Source organism: Perissodus microlepis, chromosome 10, assembly GCF_051167445.1.
Source record: "Perissodus microlepis isolate ML-2025 ecotype Zambia chromosome 10, ASM5116744v1, whole genome shotgun sequence".
NCBI lineage: Eukaryota > Metazoa > Chordata > Actinopteri > Cichliformes > Cichlidae > Perissodus > Perissodus microlepis.
Window position 1 is genome coordinate 31102297 of NC_140470.1, and position 17591 is coordinate 31119887.

The following is a 17591-nucleotide window of genomic DNA, read 5'->3' on the forward strand; positions in this document are numbered from 1 at the left end:
CTGCTTCCTGAACACTTTTAAACAGCTATTTCTAAGGACTTCAATGTAATGAAGTCTTTACACAAATGTTTTCACATATTTGTAAGCTTGTAAAATTGGTTTTTGTTCATACTGTGGGTCAAAGAGGAGAACGTCCTTTCAGAACCCACAAATTGGCTCATTATTACTGTTTGCAGGAACAAATCTCTTCAGCTTCAATTAAATTCACTTTTTGTAAAATCTGGGACTTTATTTGTGAGTACTTTGCATGTTTTGTACTAAAGTGTCATAAGTTTAGTTTTCTTACAGAGTCCACAGAGCAGCCAACATGCAGTGTAGATAAAATGCCGTTACTGGACTCTCAGTCCTGTCAGTGCAAAAAACCACTTGTGTATATTTTTACTGTTGTTGGTCTAAAGCTGCATTTCTGATTTGGTGAGTTTTGGTATTTGCCCCATGTGGCCCGTCATAACCGCGGGCGTCTTAAACTTTGCAAAGCTGACTCCTTTTGCAAAGCTGACCGAACTGACAGGAGAATACCGCAGAGAAGGAGCGAGGAGGAGTACGGGAGCATGGCGTGCCGTTTTGACAGGCAGCTGACATACCTCTGATCTCCAACCACACCTCTGGAGCCCTGGAGACGCTCCCGAGCTCTCCCTGAACGGCAAACAGAACATGGACCAGTCACGCAGACATTCAGTGAGGTGTAAAAAGCACTGCCCTCAAATATCGGTTGGATATTGGACGTCTGAAGGACGGGAGCTGCTCGTGATCTGAGTGTGAGAGAAAGCTGAGAATATCTGGCTTTTGCAGATTAGATCAAAAACACAAACGACTGCATAGCAAACACGGCAAGTTAGAAGCAGAGTTGGAGTAAATGCTACTTGTTTTATATGCAGTTAGTTGGCTGTCATAGTTTATATAACACATTATATCCAGATTTGTTACAGATTATAATAAACTGAATAGTTTTTCCTCTCAAAATATAAATAACAGTCACGTAGTCCTTCAAATTAAAGTCATATTTGTCTTTTTTGTTAAAGGAATAGCCTGTTTTTACCTTTTCCTACGGTGATGTTACCTTTCGAACTTGTTTTCAGAAAGCCACGGCAAAACACACACGTGTAACTTTTAACATGCAGAAAGTTCTGAACGTGAGCAGAAATCTTACAGAAGCTTAATTTTTAAATGAATTTCTTGTTTCTGTTTACACAAACACAAACATGTTACTGCCCCGAACAAAATGCACAAAACCCGCCTGATGTGGACGAAATGTGAACTCGATAAACTGACTCACAGGAGTAAATCCTGCTGATGTGTGGTGGTTCAGTCTGGATAACAACAGAAAAGTTGAGGATGGTCATTGTTCTGAATGTACCTTAAATTTCCATCTGCTGCCTGATTTTTGTCTTTTCCTTTACATAAATGAAAAACATGTTTCTAAAGAAAACTTATGAATGAAATTAAGCATCTGCTGCTCAAAATGTGATAACAACAATGCGTCCACACAAAACCTACAGCCATGTACTTTCATAAACTTTTTAAAGCAGTTCAACGAGTGTTGTTAACTTTATTATCATATATAAATCTGAAATTTGATGTCCGCTACTAGACCTTAAGTCTAAATCTTTATTATGCACATTTTCAGTTGGAGTCTGACGCAGTGAGGTGACCTGATAGTAAAATCTCTAAACCCCAGATCAGCCGTTTTTCTGGTGAGCAGTGATTCTGTTTGTTCCAGGTCAAAGCTTTAGTGTCGAGACAAGCGTAAACACCCAAACACAAACGGTCCACCGAGCACGTAACCTCACCGTGCATAGTTCCTCTCTGCCGCCACACATACACTGTCCAGTTTCCTGCAGCAAGCCAGGCGGAGTCACCCTAATCAGACACTCCAATCTTATCAGGGCCCAGAGGAGCCAAATCACAACTTCCTCTGAGACAAAGTCATTTGGAAAGGGAAGAGGCCTCTGCCTGCTACTCAAACAGGAGCGCAGCAGATACCATCGCTTACGTAAATACAGAGCCGAGTAGAGTGGGGACCGGGGTCTTTCATCAAACCTGCGAGACCAGTTTAAAATACATTGTTGCTTCTTGACAGGTGTGGAATGTGTCGTTCTTCACTGGACTCATAATTCATGTGAAAATCAGGTCAGAAATGAGTCAGGTCTATTCTTCCACCCACTGACAGCTCCTCTGGTGCTAGAAGGCGCTGGGATGTGTTCTTTGAATCACTGACGGAAATCATGAATGTTAAAAGTGCGCTCGGTAATATCACTGATACATGAATGAGAATAACACTGCATGTTATTCTAATTTAGCTAGAGATGAGACGTACTTTATTTAGTGCGTGACGGCAGCCAAAACATGAACAAACACCAAAGGAGCTCCAATCAAAACTGAGATAAAATGCTTAATAATTAGCTTAATAAGAAAAATCGAACAAATAAACATGCATGCTGTGGTATGAGACGGGAAGGACTTCCTGTTTAAATCAGCAGTTTATGATCACCAGAAGCATTCTGTCTGAAGGCCACCAGATGGCGATATCTGTGGTTCCAAAAACATTTCTGGTCCCTTTGAGGTGTTGCAGACATGTGACCACTCACCATGTAACGTGACAATCAGTGTTCTCAGTGTAGGGTCAAGTGAACATGGCGCCAGTCACACAGGCCTAGAGACTGATCTGCAACCATCTGGCAACCACAGCTCATGATGGAGGAATGTGCATTTCCCAGCTAGTTGGCATTGTTTTGGTTGCTAGCATATTTTTGCAGCTTTTCTCTGACCTGTAGTGAAACCTGAAAATTGCAAAGCAAACCAAAAAATAAAGACACTTTTCCTTGAATGTAAAATGTTTGCCCTTTAAAACATGTTAGCTGCAGCACAGAGGTGAAACTTTGACTTTAGCGAGTATTTGCAGACAGAGATAAACGCTACAGCCAACTGTGGCAACCTGCTAGCAACCAAAGCATGATTGCTAAGAGGTTTTTAGTGCAGCAAACGTCTTTGATTCTGATTTTACTCAGCAAATGTCACCAATTTCCAGCAACCAATAACAACCAGCCGGGGAATACACATTTTACCCAAGCAACCAATGGTTGTATCACCATCATCCAATATGGCGGATAACTCTTGAGCAATGTGTCCATGACATATCCATTTCACATCCAGTCATATGGATGACCTCTATTCTGTCATCATAATGATATTTGTGCATTTTCACAGCACATATAGACATACAGACCAAGTGTGGTGGAAATGGTATGGAAGACAGAAAACTGAATCAGTTCATTAGAGCTTTCTCTCCCCACGTAGAAAAACTGCTAATTGTCTCTTTGCCAGAACTGAACAAGCTTTTCCTTATTTTATCACCTCTAAGACATCAGTGGCAAAATAGCCTTTTTATGGCCTGCTGCCTTTTAGAGTCTCTAAGTTTCAAAGCACAGTTCAAACATCTAACTACACTGCAGCACACAATAAATCATAGGAAATCAGCCTTTAATTCAAAGTCGACTGACCTTTGTTATTTCCACTACCCCTAACAGTTACCAGTGATTTACAGGCCCAACAAGCAACAGTTCCTGAAAGTTCTCGGTTCTGCCTCCAAATTCCTGTTAACCTGCACTTCCACAGCTGTTTACAGTGCTGCTTACTGACAGAAATCCCACCTTTAGTGCAGCGTCTGTCCCTCTGTGATTTCAGTTAAACTGTTAGATAATTACAATAATAACAATTGTACGTTTTTTCCCCACTAAGGCTGTAACCTCAAACATTTCCTGCAGGAGCTGTGAGCCCCTGTAGCCTTTAAGTAGGAAATAAGAACCTCTTTAAAGTGAGAAACTGGTTTAAATGACAACTTCTTTAATCTTGTGAGCCCAGAGGTTGCAAAGTGACAGGCTGTGATTTTTTTTCTTCTGTGCTGTAATGGTCGGAGTGAGAGAAAAAGCAGTTCGGAGCTCTGGTAGCTCCACATATCCCTGGATTTACAGCTCCTGCTGTAGATGTGAGCCAGCCGCTTGACAAGCACTTGATCCCTTTCCTGTCTTGAATGTCACATCTCCATCGAGACGCCAGAAAACGGGCTCAGCATCTTACTATCCCGTTACGTCTGGGTCAACATAAACATGCTAATTTGACCACATTTTACCATTCAGCCTGTTCCTTTCATTCTGTCTCCCCCTTCTGTCATTCTGAAGGTTTAATATCCGCCTGTGTTTTCATATCGGGACCATCTGCTGTTCCTCTGACCGGGGGGGAGGGAGACCACATCATAAGCCAAGTTTCCATCCTGCTGTCAAGCAAATTTTAGTCAAAGTTTTGAAAAGTCACAAATAGTAAAATGAGAATTAGATGCCTTTTCTTCATGTCAGCTGAAGTGAATAAGTAGGCAGTAAAAAAAAAAAACCAACCAGCAGACAAGACGTGTTAGAAGAACGAATCCGTCATGGCCAAACGGCTGTTGTTTGTTCTTTAGTGAAGACTAATGTCGGCCATATTTCATGCTGTCTGAATATGAAAACAAGAAATGCCCTTGGCAGTATTCTGACTGCTAACTGCGACGGGCCTCTTCTGCATGGAGAGAGAGCAGGTTTAACGTTTCAGGGGGAGTTGTGGTGGACAAATATTTTGAGAAATCCAAATCCTCCTCCTGAGCCGCACAGGCAGACGGAGAAAATGGTTTCTGTCGCTGCTTGTTGTAAACATCCTGGATCAACTAAACGTATTCCATGCTTCCAATCACAGTTTTCCACACATATACCGGACGGCAGCTGAAATTAATTGATATTCTGGTGTGTGCATCTTTCATGTTGTTTTGAAGTGGGGAGGAAATGTGTTGAAGTATGCACGCCTGTTTCTATTCCTGTTTCTCATCTAAGTGTGTGAGCAGGGAAGAGCATTACTGTGTCAAGTGTACTTTACTGTGTGTGTTCTTTTTAAGGCGTTTTGATAAAATGGTCACTTAAACAAACAGACTTTAATTTAACCCCACTATCCTCAGTGTTACTCTATAGAGCTGCAACAGCCACAAATATTTTTTAGAGGAGGGATGGTATGAATTTAAAATAAACATGCGTGGAATCTTATAGCAAATGTAAGAGATTTATGCTGCTTGGCAATATTTTCCGTGTTGCAGAGTTATGACAAATCTATATTTTGGGGCATTTACATTAAAGCAGTTTATATTTATGAGTTTTAGTTTTTTTAATGTTACTAGCTATTGCTAGTACTAGCTAACATGATAGCTAAATTTATTCGATTCCTACTACGCAGTGTTGCCAACTTAGCGACTTTGTCGCTATGTTTAGCGAGTTTTCAGACCCCTTAGCGACTTTTTTTCTAAAAAAAAGACGTGAAAAGCGCATATGGCTTTTACTCTCAACAAGCAGCAGGTGCTGTAACGCAGTCAGTTCTTCTTTTACTCTTTTACTCTTATGCTGTTTTGTGGATCACAAGGTTTAAAACTACTTGTAAACACACACACACAAAGTAACTCCACCAGAGTGCCTATTTCGGGTCACTTTTGCCGGTCCAAGCCCGGGTAAAGGAGCAGGGTTGGAATTGTGACATTAAAAAAAAAACAATAATTGCTAAAAGAAATTTAATTTGTAGTTCTAAATAAACTCTAAATGCATTTAGGACGTTTTTTACTCACTTTATGTCTCTTCCACGATGTTATTTCTCTCTCCAACAACGTAGGTTACAATTACATTAGCATGACCAATTATGCAAATTAGGCGATGACGTCATGTAGCAACTTCTAGCGACTTTTAGGACAGCCAATAGCGATTTTCCTTACTGAGGAGTTGGCAACACTGCTACTACGTGTTAGTAAAAAGAGTGCAAAATTTTTTTTATCCTTTTACAAAAGTAATACGTTTTGAGACTCTTGACTAGCTCATTAGCTTTACACTAAAGGGGATTTGTTGTGTTTATTTGCAAACCTACAGACATTCACTGAACTAGCTTAACTGTCCTTGTTTTAAAGCTAACTATTTTGGAGGACACATCGTATTGCTAATGACCTTCTCTGATGTCAAGGTTTTCTGTGGGACTGCTGAAAATTACCTTTTAAGGCAAAGACATGTTCATTCTTGGTTGTGATATTAGCTACTAGTAGCTAATGCTACTAGTTGTATGCTGCTAGCCCCCACTAAATGAATTTGTCATGTCGTTTGCAAAACTCGCTTATTTTTAACTAGCTAAACTGTGTTTAACCATATTAAATATTTGCAATAGCACATTTTGCTGCTAAGTAATATTTATCATTTAGAACCCATTATATTTTGGTATCTGATAATATTAAATCAACACACCTAATGTCACTGGCAGCTCATTTTTTAGAGTTAGTACAACCTGTGCCTAATCTGGGCTTCTTTTGGCACTGATGGCTCACTTAAACAATGTTGTGTTGACCAAATGAGCTGAACGTAATGAGGTGGTTCTAGCATGGGTTGCAGGAAGTTTAATGTGGACTGGATGTAGCCTAAACATTATGAGCCAGCCTTGACAAGTGTTATTTGAGCCAGATGTGGCCCAAACACCTGACAGCTGGTCCATATACGACTTGTGGCTGGTTTTAGGCAACCAGACTCACCCTGTGTCGGGACTGCCAATTAAAACCAGACGTATTTATATGTGGGATATGGAAAGCTTAAATCAAAGATGCACACACTCCAGATGTATTATCTGTGAAGTTCAAGCTTTGTCATGGTCTGAATAGAAAATGAGAAGTGTGTGAGAGCTGGTGTGTTGATGAGCCCAGCCATAGCAGCGAGTCTCAGAGGAAGAAGGTGACAGATGGCAAGAAGTTGAAGAGGAGGAACCTCTTTTCCCCGCTCTCTGAAGAACCCCCATCCCCACTCTTAGCCAATTAGCAGTGATTAAAACGGCCTCTTCCAGGAGTCACAGTTAATTAATAGCCTGAACGTGCTTCCAGTTTTTCTCCCTTCATGTTCTTTTTTTGCTTCCAAATGCAGATGTAATTAAACTTCATAAACAGACAGCTGATTAAGTGCAAATATTTGCCCTCTTAAAGCGGGCGGAGCATGAAATGATTATAATTGAATCAAATGTTGTTTTCTTTTCTCTGTGTTTTCAGAGATTGAAGCCAAGGAGGCCTGTGATTGGCTGCAAGCGGCCGGCTTCCCTCAGTATGTGCAGTTATTCAAAGGTAAATATGAGACTGTTCAGTCAACTCCAAGATACCAGAGCGTAACCCCAGACGCCGTCTTATTGTGCCATTCGTCTTGTCTGTGTTTCAGACTGCAGATTCCCCATTGACATCGAGTGGGTGAAGCGCGATCACCACTTCCTGGATAAGGATGCACTCGAGTCGCTCTGCAGGTAACGAATGCCACGCGGGAGCGTAATGCAATATTATGGACAACTTTCAGCAAGTTAATAAAACTTTAAAGTCAGCAGCAAACTTCTTAAGTATTTTTCGATCAGATTGTAACAGACCAAAAAAGATCGATGCATTTCAATTTCTTGGTACAAATACAAATTTTGGTACAAAAAATCCCTGTTCACTCCTCTAAGCACTCTGGATCAGATAGTTGTTTTTTTTACTCTGGGACTATATGATGTCAGCAAGAAAGAATAGTTAAGTAATAATATGAAGCTATGTAGCTGAAAATGACTATAATACATGCAGTTTAACGTTTCAGTATCCTGCACTCATTTACAGGCAGGTCCAGTACTACTACAACTTTAATGGGCGTAGCATTTTTGTAATTTATATCATCATTATTATTGTTGCTGGATTTTAATTTTCTTAATTTTCAGATTCAGTTTGGAAGATGAAGACTAATTGTTTTTCAAAACTCGCCTGACTGTCTCTTCTCCAAAGAGCCCAAGGTTTTATTTTTTTATTTTGGCCTCGCAGTCTTTGAGCTGCAACTGACTAAATATGGAGTGAAAATAAAAACAACAGCCTAAGGCAGGGGTGCCCAATCCCAGTCCTCGAGAGCTACCGTCCTGCAGCTTTTAGATGCATCCCTACTCCAACACAGCTGAATCAAATAGTTTGATTACCTCTTCAGCATGCCATCAAGTTTGGCAAAGGCCTGATAACAAGCCATTCATTTGATTCAGCTGTGTTGGAGTAGGGATGCATCTAAAAGCTGCAGGACGGTAGCTCTCGAGGACTGGGATTGGGCACCCCTGGCCTAAGGTTTACAAGAGTGATCGAGGGTTTTTTTACACTGAGCACAAACACTCCAACAACAGTGTGATCTGTGCCTGATTAGATGTTATTCAAGAGAAGCTGGATGTTTGGTGCCTTGCTAAAGGGCTAAACTGTGCTGGTAAAGACAGAGTTCTTTCTTCACGTTCATGCTCCTGGTTTGGACATTAAACTTGCTGCCTCATGATCCAAGAGTCATATTTTAAATCAGATTTTCAGGTTTGAACCACAGGTCTTTGGTTTCATAGAAACTGTACTGAAGGTATTGATAAACAAGTACGAGCTACAGTGTGCCATTTAACCTCCATTCACTCTTCTTCCTCTTCCTCTTCCAGGAGGTTAATCACTTTAAACAAATGCGTGGAAATGAGGCTGGAGCTGCGGAGATCAAAACGCAGGGTGAGTGCTGAGAGTGAGCAGCGAGTAACTTGAACGCAACGGGGCGCTCATATCAGAGCGGCTGGCGCCACGCAGGGGGGCTTCACGCCATGAAATCTGCTCTTTAAGCCGCACTTGGAATTCACTGATATCAGCTGATCGCTCCTCCTGCTCGATGCTTCGTTCTCTAAGAGGAAGTGTTTGATTTGTTTTTCATGCCTGAGTCTTTATTGTCTTGTATCGCCGTGAGGTCTCTGGTGTCACGTTAAATTCATGCAAACAAACATAAAATAGCTTTTTCAAGCCAGGAAAGCACTATCAACACTACAGACCGTGAAAATATTTTGACTTTTGGCCCCTTCTGTTGCGTCAGGGACAAAACTTCTACACTTCCCACGATGCAACTTATGCAAATACACCTTTCAAATCCCACGCCATAACTGTGCAGTACAGGTTTGCTGTTAAAAACAGGCCATGGTTGTGTGTTTGTGTGGTTTTCAAACATTTTATGGGTTTGTCTGAATGGGCCATCATCATCTTCTTCTTCTAGGGAGATGACAGTGGTGAGGAAGACTTCTGTGCCATCAGCCCCAACTGGACCTACGACAAGCGGACCCGACAATGGCGACGCCTGGACTCCGCCGTGGATATCCTCCAACTGTCCCCCAACTCGCCTGATGTGTCGACATGCGATGACCACCATGATATCTGCTCCATCCACAGCTCCAGCAGCACTGAGAGCGAAGGCCACGAAGAACACCAAAAGAGACTGCGAGAGCCGACTGATGGCTCCACCGTCACCACCGCAAGCACCCCAGATGACCTGGAGAACAGCAGGAGCTCGTCCCGCTGCTCGTCCTCGAACAAGACCCCGTCCCTGGATACTTCTCTCAGTGGACCCCCCTCCCCCGGTGGAGGATCCTCCAGTATGAGTCTCGAAGCCGAGAGCTGCTACCCCGAGAAACCACCCAGGAGGAAGTGCACCACATTGCTGAGGAAGATGGAGAAACTGAGGCTCAAGGGGGTATCAGGTGAAAGCAGCAGCAGGGGTCGGGCCTGGCGTGTTATAAGCAGGCCTCTTCTCGTCCAAGACGAAGAGAGGATGGAGGGGCTCCACTGCACGTCAAGGTGAGGCTGTCCATCCTACCCGGCGTTGACTCCAGCATCATTAACCCTATGTGTCTTTAACTTGTACCATCCTGATTGTATCCAGTCTGCAGGATCAGCCCAGCAGTCATGCTTCTTCGTCGCCCTCGTCTCCTCACACCATCAGCAGCAGCAGCAGCAGTAACAGCCACTCAGAGAGCAGCAGCACCGTCAGCACGCCCAGCCCGGTCACTCGGGTGAGGAGCAACTGCAAACGATCCAGCAACAACGCCGTGGTTGGCGGTGGGACGAACCACACAGGACCAGAGGTCAGAGCATGGACAAGATTCCTCCAAACCTTTTATTTCATCTAATCCTAACCGTTTAACCTTGACCTATATAGACCTGTATCGTGACTGACTCTGTTTCATGTATTAAATCCTTTTTGTTTCCCATTTCTGAATGGATTGTGATGTAACCTAAAACATTAGACCGTTCCCATCTGTCTTACTTACCAACAGCAAAGGTTTCTTCTTTATTTACTGACTCCAATGTTCTCGTTATTTCTAGGACTACAAGAACCAAATCAACAACAACAATAACAACAGCCACCAGAACATGGTCTTCACGATCCCCCACGGACACAAACCAGGGACCTTTCCCGCCTCCCTCACGCACAAACACGCCAATCTATTACCCATCAGCTATGACACCTCCGTGAACTGGAGGACTGGGAGCTTCCACGGTTATCGGACGCGTCAGACAAGATGCCATGGGATTTCTTCTCTGGCGACCGGGAGCATCTCATCCTGCGACGTTCCGAGCCCACTGCCTGTGCTCGATTACCGGTTGAGCGTCTATGACAATGTGCCTGACCACCACCAGCTGTCTGAAAGTGAAGGCGGCAGCGGTGGAAGCGCCAGCGATGCAGACCGGATGAGTGAGTCAGAGGTGGGTTAAATCACGGTTAAAGTATTTTTATTTTATACAATAAATAAGTACTCTATATAATATTACACTGACGTTCTTCTTTGATGGGGAATAAGGTTATAATAATATCCTTAATATGATGCCAAACCACCTTGTTGTTCAATTTATGTTTGTTCAGCCAATCAGAAGAAAATTGACATAAAGCGAAGGGGAAGAAAAAACTGCATCTTATTCAGACAGAGGATGAACTGTCGACCCAGAATGACACAAAGAAGGATTATTTTGAAGCTTGACTCATACAAAGCCAGTGTAGAAGAGTCCAAGAAATAAATGTGGAGTTGGAAATGAGCATAATGCATCCACTTTTCAGTGTTTTCTGTATTGCTGTTTTTGGACTCCTAAATGGGACTGTATGCCCTTACAGGTGGAGACATAAGTTTCAAAATGACATATTAAGCCAAATAGTAATATGTAGAAAATAAGGACATCATTTATTTTTTACTATATTGTGTTTTCATAGAAAAAAAGCTTTAAAATTAAACCTTCAAATGAAATTTAAAACGGGTAAAAACAGGAGGAGGCGCCCTCTCAGTTCCCCTTTGGCTCTGCTGCAGTTCTACAAAAAAGTATAAAATCTCCAATCAAAGTATATAATATTGTTGTTAATGTAATGGATTATATTAATTCTGCTAAGCTAAGCTTTGGTATCAAGTTGTAAACTAATCTGACAAAATCTAGAAGTCATGTAAAAGTAGATAAGAAATATTACTGAATTAATTAGAAAATGGCTTTTTATTTCTGCTCCATGAGTGTGGGAAAAATCCCAAAATTAAACCCTTAATATTACAAAATCTGCTAACTTACAAAAAGGAGAGAGATAGAGAAGTCATACAGCAGAATAATGTTTGCATGATATTTTCATTATTTGTGATTTTTGCAGATCCCACAGCAAATCCCACAGTGTGCCTTCAAAGCTCCAGCAGTGATGCTGCAGAAGATACATTTAACTGAGTCTAGTATCAGCTGTAATCCAGCAATCTCTGCTATTAAAGCTGCTGTAAAATGCTTAAAACATGTGCAAACCTCTTTGCAACCTGACTCCAGCCCAGTTAAATCTACATCTGCTGTTAGTGATGCCTGACCTGTTATAAATGAGGGTCTTCATGTCGCTTTCCCTTCTTTATACTTCCTGTTTGTGAAGGGTGGAGAAGGTGTAAATAATGTACTTTTTGCTGTGGTCACCCCAACCAAACTGATTTAAAAGAATAAAACACTCTGCTTGGTTCCAGCCAGGTGTTCTTTCCATTACTGTACCTTTTGTCTCTTGCTTCAGTTCCTTTGTACATTTTTTATGCATCTGAGGGCCCCACAGTAAACAGGAATATGTGGGCCAAACATTAATTGCCATCTGGGCTCCTTCTTGTTGTTCACCTACTAAACAGAACACCAGTTAACTAAGTTATTCTTCTGACCTCGTTATCTCTCTCAGGTGAGCCGAGTGCTGGCAGGTGAGGACGTTTTCTCAGCTCTGGACAGCGTTTTGGAGAAAATCAGTGATCTCCAGCAACTGGTGTCCTCCTGGTCCGAAAACCTGTCTGAAGATGACAGTCAAAGAACCTCCTCCTCTTCCTGCTCTCAGGACTCACCTGCTCACGGCTCCTCTGCTGCCTCCCCCTGCCCCTCCTCGCCCAGCCATATCAACCTGGAGGTGCAGCTTTCAGAGGAGGAGGAGGCTGAGAACTGTGAGAAGGTTACCTTGGAGTCGAACGCCGTATTACGACGGAGAAAGAGCAGGTGAGTGTAACGTGATTCAACATTTCACAAGCTATATAACTCAAAGTGTTTCACAGGTGTTGGTAAAAACTGATCAGGGTCATTTAAAAAAAGATAAATTCAGGCTGTGCAGACATTACTGGATGCTTGGAGAAGCCCTGGAGACAGTGAGTGTAAGCCAAGTGTTAATAATGACAGTTACGGGGATTTACTCCCTCAGGCATCGACCAAAGTAAGAGTGAATTTAATGTCAGGCACTAAAGATAAAAGCAGCAACCTCATGCTGCATATTTGTTTTCAGATATAGCGCAATAAAAAGTTATGAAGCCTTTCAGGTAATGCAAAGTAAGCCATACTATTAGTGTATTTGCTCACGGGCTCTGCTTCTTTCTCCTGTACCCGTAACAATATGGGTGTGTGCACTGTTACTGCAAACTAGTGTGTTTTTTACACCACTAAAATATCCCATTACTGGATACACCTGTCAGCCTATTCAGCTTTTTCCTACTTTCTGTCATATATATCTTGTTCCACGGGTGGATGTTCACATTAAGCACAGCCAAAGTTTAAGGTTTCATAATGATAATGAACTTTGAAGAGCTGAAGTAACTACCTCATTTTTTTCTGGATAATTTCTTTCTGACGGCAAAGCTCAGAAAAAGATTTCTGGCCAGGTCTAAGCAAAAATTTGAAACCTTTGATAGAACAAATTAAAAATTTCAAGTCAATAAACCAAAATTTCTGAATGAGAGGCGGGAAACCTAAAACACGAACACGTGATTTCTTCCTTAGGGGATACACTCCTTTGACTTAGTGCCATACTCAGGAGTTCGGTGCTGTACATTTTGATTGTGACTTTGCCTTACAAACAAGTGCATTTATACAAGTGATTTATAGAATTAACCTCCAGTCATTTATTTTTGGACATATATGCAGTTGAATATGATTTTGCGGCTGTTTTGTTTTCTATACATGGATAATAATCTAGAAAATCAGTCTGTGCTTCCCACCCGACCCTTGGAGTATTGATAGCTGTAATATTTTTGATGAAGCCTTGGTATTATATATTTCCAGAGTTAAAGGCCAAAATCTGATGCTTTTTAAAAAGAAAAAAATGTAAATAGGACTGTAGTAGAAAATAGTTTGGACCCAGAACGAATCAGAACTAGAAGATGGGCCTGTAATATAAAATAAGACTTTTATTATGTTCTAGCTGTTTTGAGCCTGACCCTTGTAAGTTTACCCAGAAAGCTCTTTTTTTATTTTTTCTCCTGAGAATGATCAGAAAACAGAGCAAACATCCAGGGCATTATGCTTGTTTAGGTTTGTCTACATCAAAGAAAATATGTCTAGTTTTCCCTTGGATTAGGTGTAAAACTGATTTGGCTGAAGTTTCTAACCGAGCTTGTGTTTTTCAACCACCCTATGTACTGTGAGGGCTTCTTCATGGCTTCATCAAATATTCATAAGTTATTCAGAAAAAAGGCAGCTGATTCTGAGGAGGTCCTTCAACTGTGCTGCTTCACGCCATGATACGGTTATTCCGGTGTCTCCAGCAGGGTGAGCCAACAGCTCCTCTGGTCCAGCGAGCAGAGCCTGCCCTCCCTGCCCTCCAGTCCAGGCGTGGAGAACCAGTCCGCCTCCCAGTTCCTCCTGCTCCAGAAGCTGTCACTTCTCAAACTCACCGCTCTGATGGACAAGTACTCCCCGTCCAGCAAGCAGGGCTGGAACTGGTAAGAAGTGTGAAAGGATGGAGCTTAGTGGGTGATTTCATGCATGAAAATAAAAGTGGAGTTCAGCGGAGGTCGAGAAGGTGAGAAAAGTCCACAGATGTGAGGAGAAACTTTTTCAAGGAAACAACTGTGGGAAGGAGGACAGGTGGGCGGGTGGAGGGTAAATATTTCAGGCAGCCAATTTAGAAAAGTCATTCATAATTCATTGCTCAGGTGCAACCTTGCCTCATCTGAAAAAAACAAAAACAGAACAACAACACACTTCAAGAGGAATAACCCCCCCCCCCCAAAAAAAAAACACAGGGAGGACTGCCAGTGGCTCACCTTGAGTCTATTTTCCTGAGAAATTAAAGGAAAGTGTGATCTGTAGTTGTTTCTACTTGGCATTCATGCACAGTGGCTTATTTTGAGCTGTATTGTGTCCTTTTAAAGGGTCAACACATTTACATTGTTTATACTGCTGCGCCAAATGAATTGGAAAATGACTACAAATAGGAGTACAGATAAAGATTCAACATTGCTAAATTACTAATTCAACATTTAGCTTAGAATTTTATTGGGTTAATTTAACAGTAGGTACAGGTATACGACCCTGTTTAAGAAAGATTCTGTTTAAAATGAGACAAATCAGCAGTCTTAATTTACTTGTGTAGCATCTTTCATGAAGGTACGTGTAGCTCTGTGTGCTCCACTGATAGCTTGTAAGACAGAGCAAAATGTAATTGTAGTAATAAAATAATAAAAAGGAAACTGAAAAAGACAAAACTAAATGGATAAATAAAATACAAACATTTTAACCATGTAAGACCCAACCTGTCAAAAAATAGCCAGAAAATTCTGACATGTGTAATAACCCTTATAACAAAATCCACAAAAATGTTTTTGCTATATCATGTTGTTTATGATATATTTTGATGATATATTTATTATATAGTTTTTATATCACATTTGATAAATTGGGAGGTTTTTTTGGCCATAACATTATTTTAAAAAACCCACAAAGTGAACGTAATAATGCACCTCTGGGTAAAAGAGGCTAAGTTGCGCTTATGTACCGTACACGTGAAACACCTGCTATTTAGTGCTAACGTATTTGTTTTTATTGTGAAGTTGTTAAGTCACAGGGGATTGACTCGCTTTTGGAGGTAACCTCAAGTGGCGACTACAGGAACTGTTTTCAGTGTTAATGCTAAGCTGAGCTACCTATCTGGTCTTTAAGTGATGAGGTGATGAATCCTCCTTCGGGGCTCACTCTACTCTTTGTTTATTAAGGCTGTTGTGTTTTTAACATGTTTTAATGCTTTGTAGCTTGTTCTATTTAATCTCAACAAGCCCCTAAAAACAGCCAGTGATCACTGTCGGCCTCTCTCGGTTTTATTACCGTTAATCATTTTAAAGCTCAGTTTTTAAAACCTTACGATGTAACTCCAGCCCAGCCCAGCAGCAGTATATTAATGACTAACCTTGTATTGTGGATGGATTATGTCAGTTGTTCTCCCGACTAAAGTTTGGTCCGTTTACAGCATCCTGCCATGCGATTGCATTTGTCCCTAACCTTCGGGAACCCTCACGTTAACTTTTATCAGGTGGAAAAAAGTTGGCGTTCATCCTCCAGCTTCACTGTGTTTATGTTATGCTAACATAGCTGTGTAGCTAGCGATCATGTAGCACATCATTATACACCAGCTAGCCCGACTTCAGTAACCCTACAAACGTCACTGCTGTTTAGTTTTCTGTCTTTATTTATGTTGGAAGTGATAGCAGAGCTGTACGTCTTAATTTGTTTCGGAAATCTCTCAGTCAGAACATACAACTATATTATATTCAGATGGAAACTAGCGAGCTAACTTCCGGCTAACTTTTAACTCTATTAAATTTCATAAATTCTGTTTTCATGGATGCCTGGCTGTTAAACTTAGTTGTTACACCTGGTAAAGCAGCAACGCTGATCATTTTATTAAAGATGAAAGGATTTAGACCGTTTTTAACTCTCAGTGATCGTATGACTTCGGGACCTGCAGCAGAATTTGGGCCCAGGTTGCAGCTACATATTTATCATAAAGCCCTAAATGTATTGATCTTATTTCAGTTTTCAGTAGAAAGTGAATAAAGTTCATCCAATTATATCAAACTAGTCATTTTATTGTAGAAGAACTTAGCTCAGTTTTTTTGTGTAATCAGTTTGAACCTTCCTGAGGTGGTCGGAGTGTATGTCGTGTTTTTAATGTTGCTATCGGAGCTTAACATGCAAGTTCTGAGGACAGGGTAAACACAAACAGATACCTGTCTGTTTATTAGGAGTGTTAAAGTCAAGCTTTACTTATGCTTTAAATGTAAGGCTTCACTTATTACTGACACACATGGCTGTAATGAGATCAGCGTTTCGCCTCCTACACTGTTTTTGGAGTGAACCCTCGTTCAGAACTGAGACTAATTAATTTTTCATTTGAATAAAACATTCAAACATTCTGCTTGTTTACGTTGCTGAGCTCTTAGGTTTTCATTATTATTATTATTATTATTATTATTATTATTATTATTATGTGCTCTCCGTGAGCATGTGACCTGCTTGTTTTATGCTTTGGTAGAAAACCAATTTGTTTTTGGTCATGGGTGTTATGCTCAATGAGATAAGGCTGGATGTGGGAACAGAAAACCCTCCTGAAATTACTCCTGGTAGATATTCCTCTTTAATTTTCAGGATCAGACGTGTGTTTGAAGGGAATAACAGGGAAAAATTCCTTTGTGGAAGCAGGTTGGGGAAGAAAGCTTCCTACGCTCCAATTTGGCATTTCAAACTGCTCCGCTGGGTTAAAAGTCTAATAAACGGCATGGAAGGGAAGGAGGAAAGCATTGCACAGATGACCTCTACGACATTACAGAAGAAAACATCAAGTTAACATTTGTGAAGCAAAACCGGAGTTTTAAAATGGCCCAAATTCTGAAGTCTAAATTACTTATTCTCACTCACATTATGTGAAAATAATGTTCCTCTTTTAGCCGAACCAAATAAAGACGATGCTGTTGTTGGGACTGCGTTGGGATATGTTTCACCCCATCCATAAAGACCCAAACAGGTTTTGGTAGCAGGCTGTAAACAGGTCTGTTTCTGCTGTAAGTTTGGATATTTAAATACGGGACTCTTTGGGGATTTACCCACTTTTGGAGCCGGCTACAAAGAGATGGGCGCTCGTAGGAACACATATGAAAGAGGTGTCAGTCTTACCTTCAGCCTTAATAACAAAGAGTTAATAAGTGGAGCTCTGTGTGCTCTGTCACTTCAGCACAGTTGGGAGAAATGCTCCAGCAATAGAAGAAAAACACTTCCAGGCTTCAACAGTTTGATCAAGTCTTCTCATTTCATTGATTTAATCACTGATGCCAAAGCGAGCTCTTGATGATTTAAAAATACGGCAATTAACTGCTGATTGGGGCGCCTGATACTCGGAGGCACTTTGCTCAAAATAGCCGGTTTGTTTCCGAGAGAAGCTGCAAGGAAAAATGAAGGAACGGGAAAGGGAGTC

General features: G+C 41.3%; 1 protein-coding gene across 4 annotated transcripts in view; it reads left to right on the top strand.

Moving 5' to 3' along the window:
• The window catches only part of LOC146379654 (rho GTPase-activating protein 7), a 110294-nt gene that overhangs the window by 78716 nt on the left and 13987 nt on the right, over nucleotides 1-17591 (top strand). For 2 of the 4 annotated variants that reach the window (XM_084940969.1, XM_084940971.1), the window contains exons 2-9: nucleotides 7082-7153; nucleotides 7245-7326; nucleotides 8503-8566; nucleotides 9096-9673; nucleotides 9759-9960; nucleotides 10202-10582; nucleotides 12051-12355; nucleotides 13891-14067. In XM_084940969.1, the coding sequence (XP_084797095.1) occupies nucleotides 7082-7153; nucleotides 7245-7326; nucleotides 8503-8566; nucleotides 9096-9673; nucleotides 9759-9960; nucleotides 10202-10582; nucleotides 12051-12355; nucleotides 13891-14067 (1861 nt within the window). Of the gene's footprint in view, nucleotides 1-7081; nucleotides 7154-7244; nucleotides 7327-8143; nucleotides 8289-8502; nucleotides 8567-9095; nucleotides 9674-9758; nucleotides 9961-10201; nucleotides 10583-12050; nucleotides 12356-13890; nucleotides 14068-17591 lie in introns of those variants that run through there. The other 2 variants (XM_084940970.1, XM_084940972.1) reach the window with 2 other exon arrangements.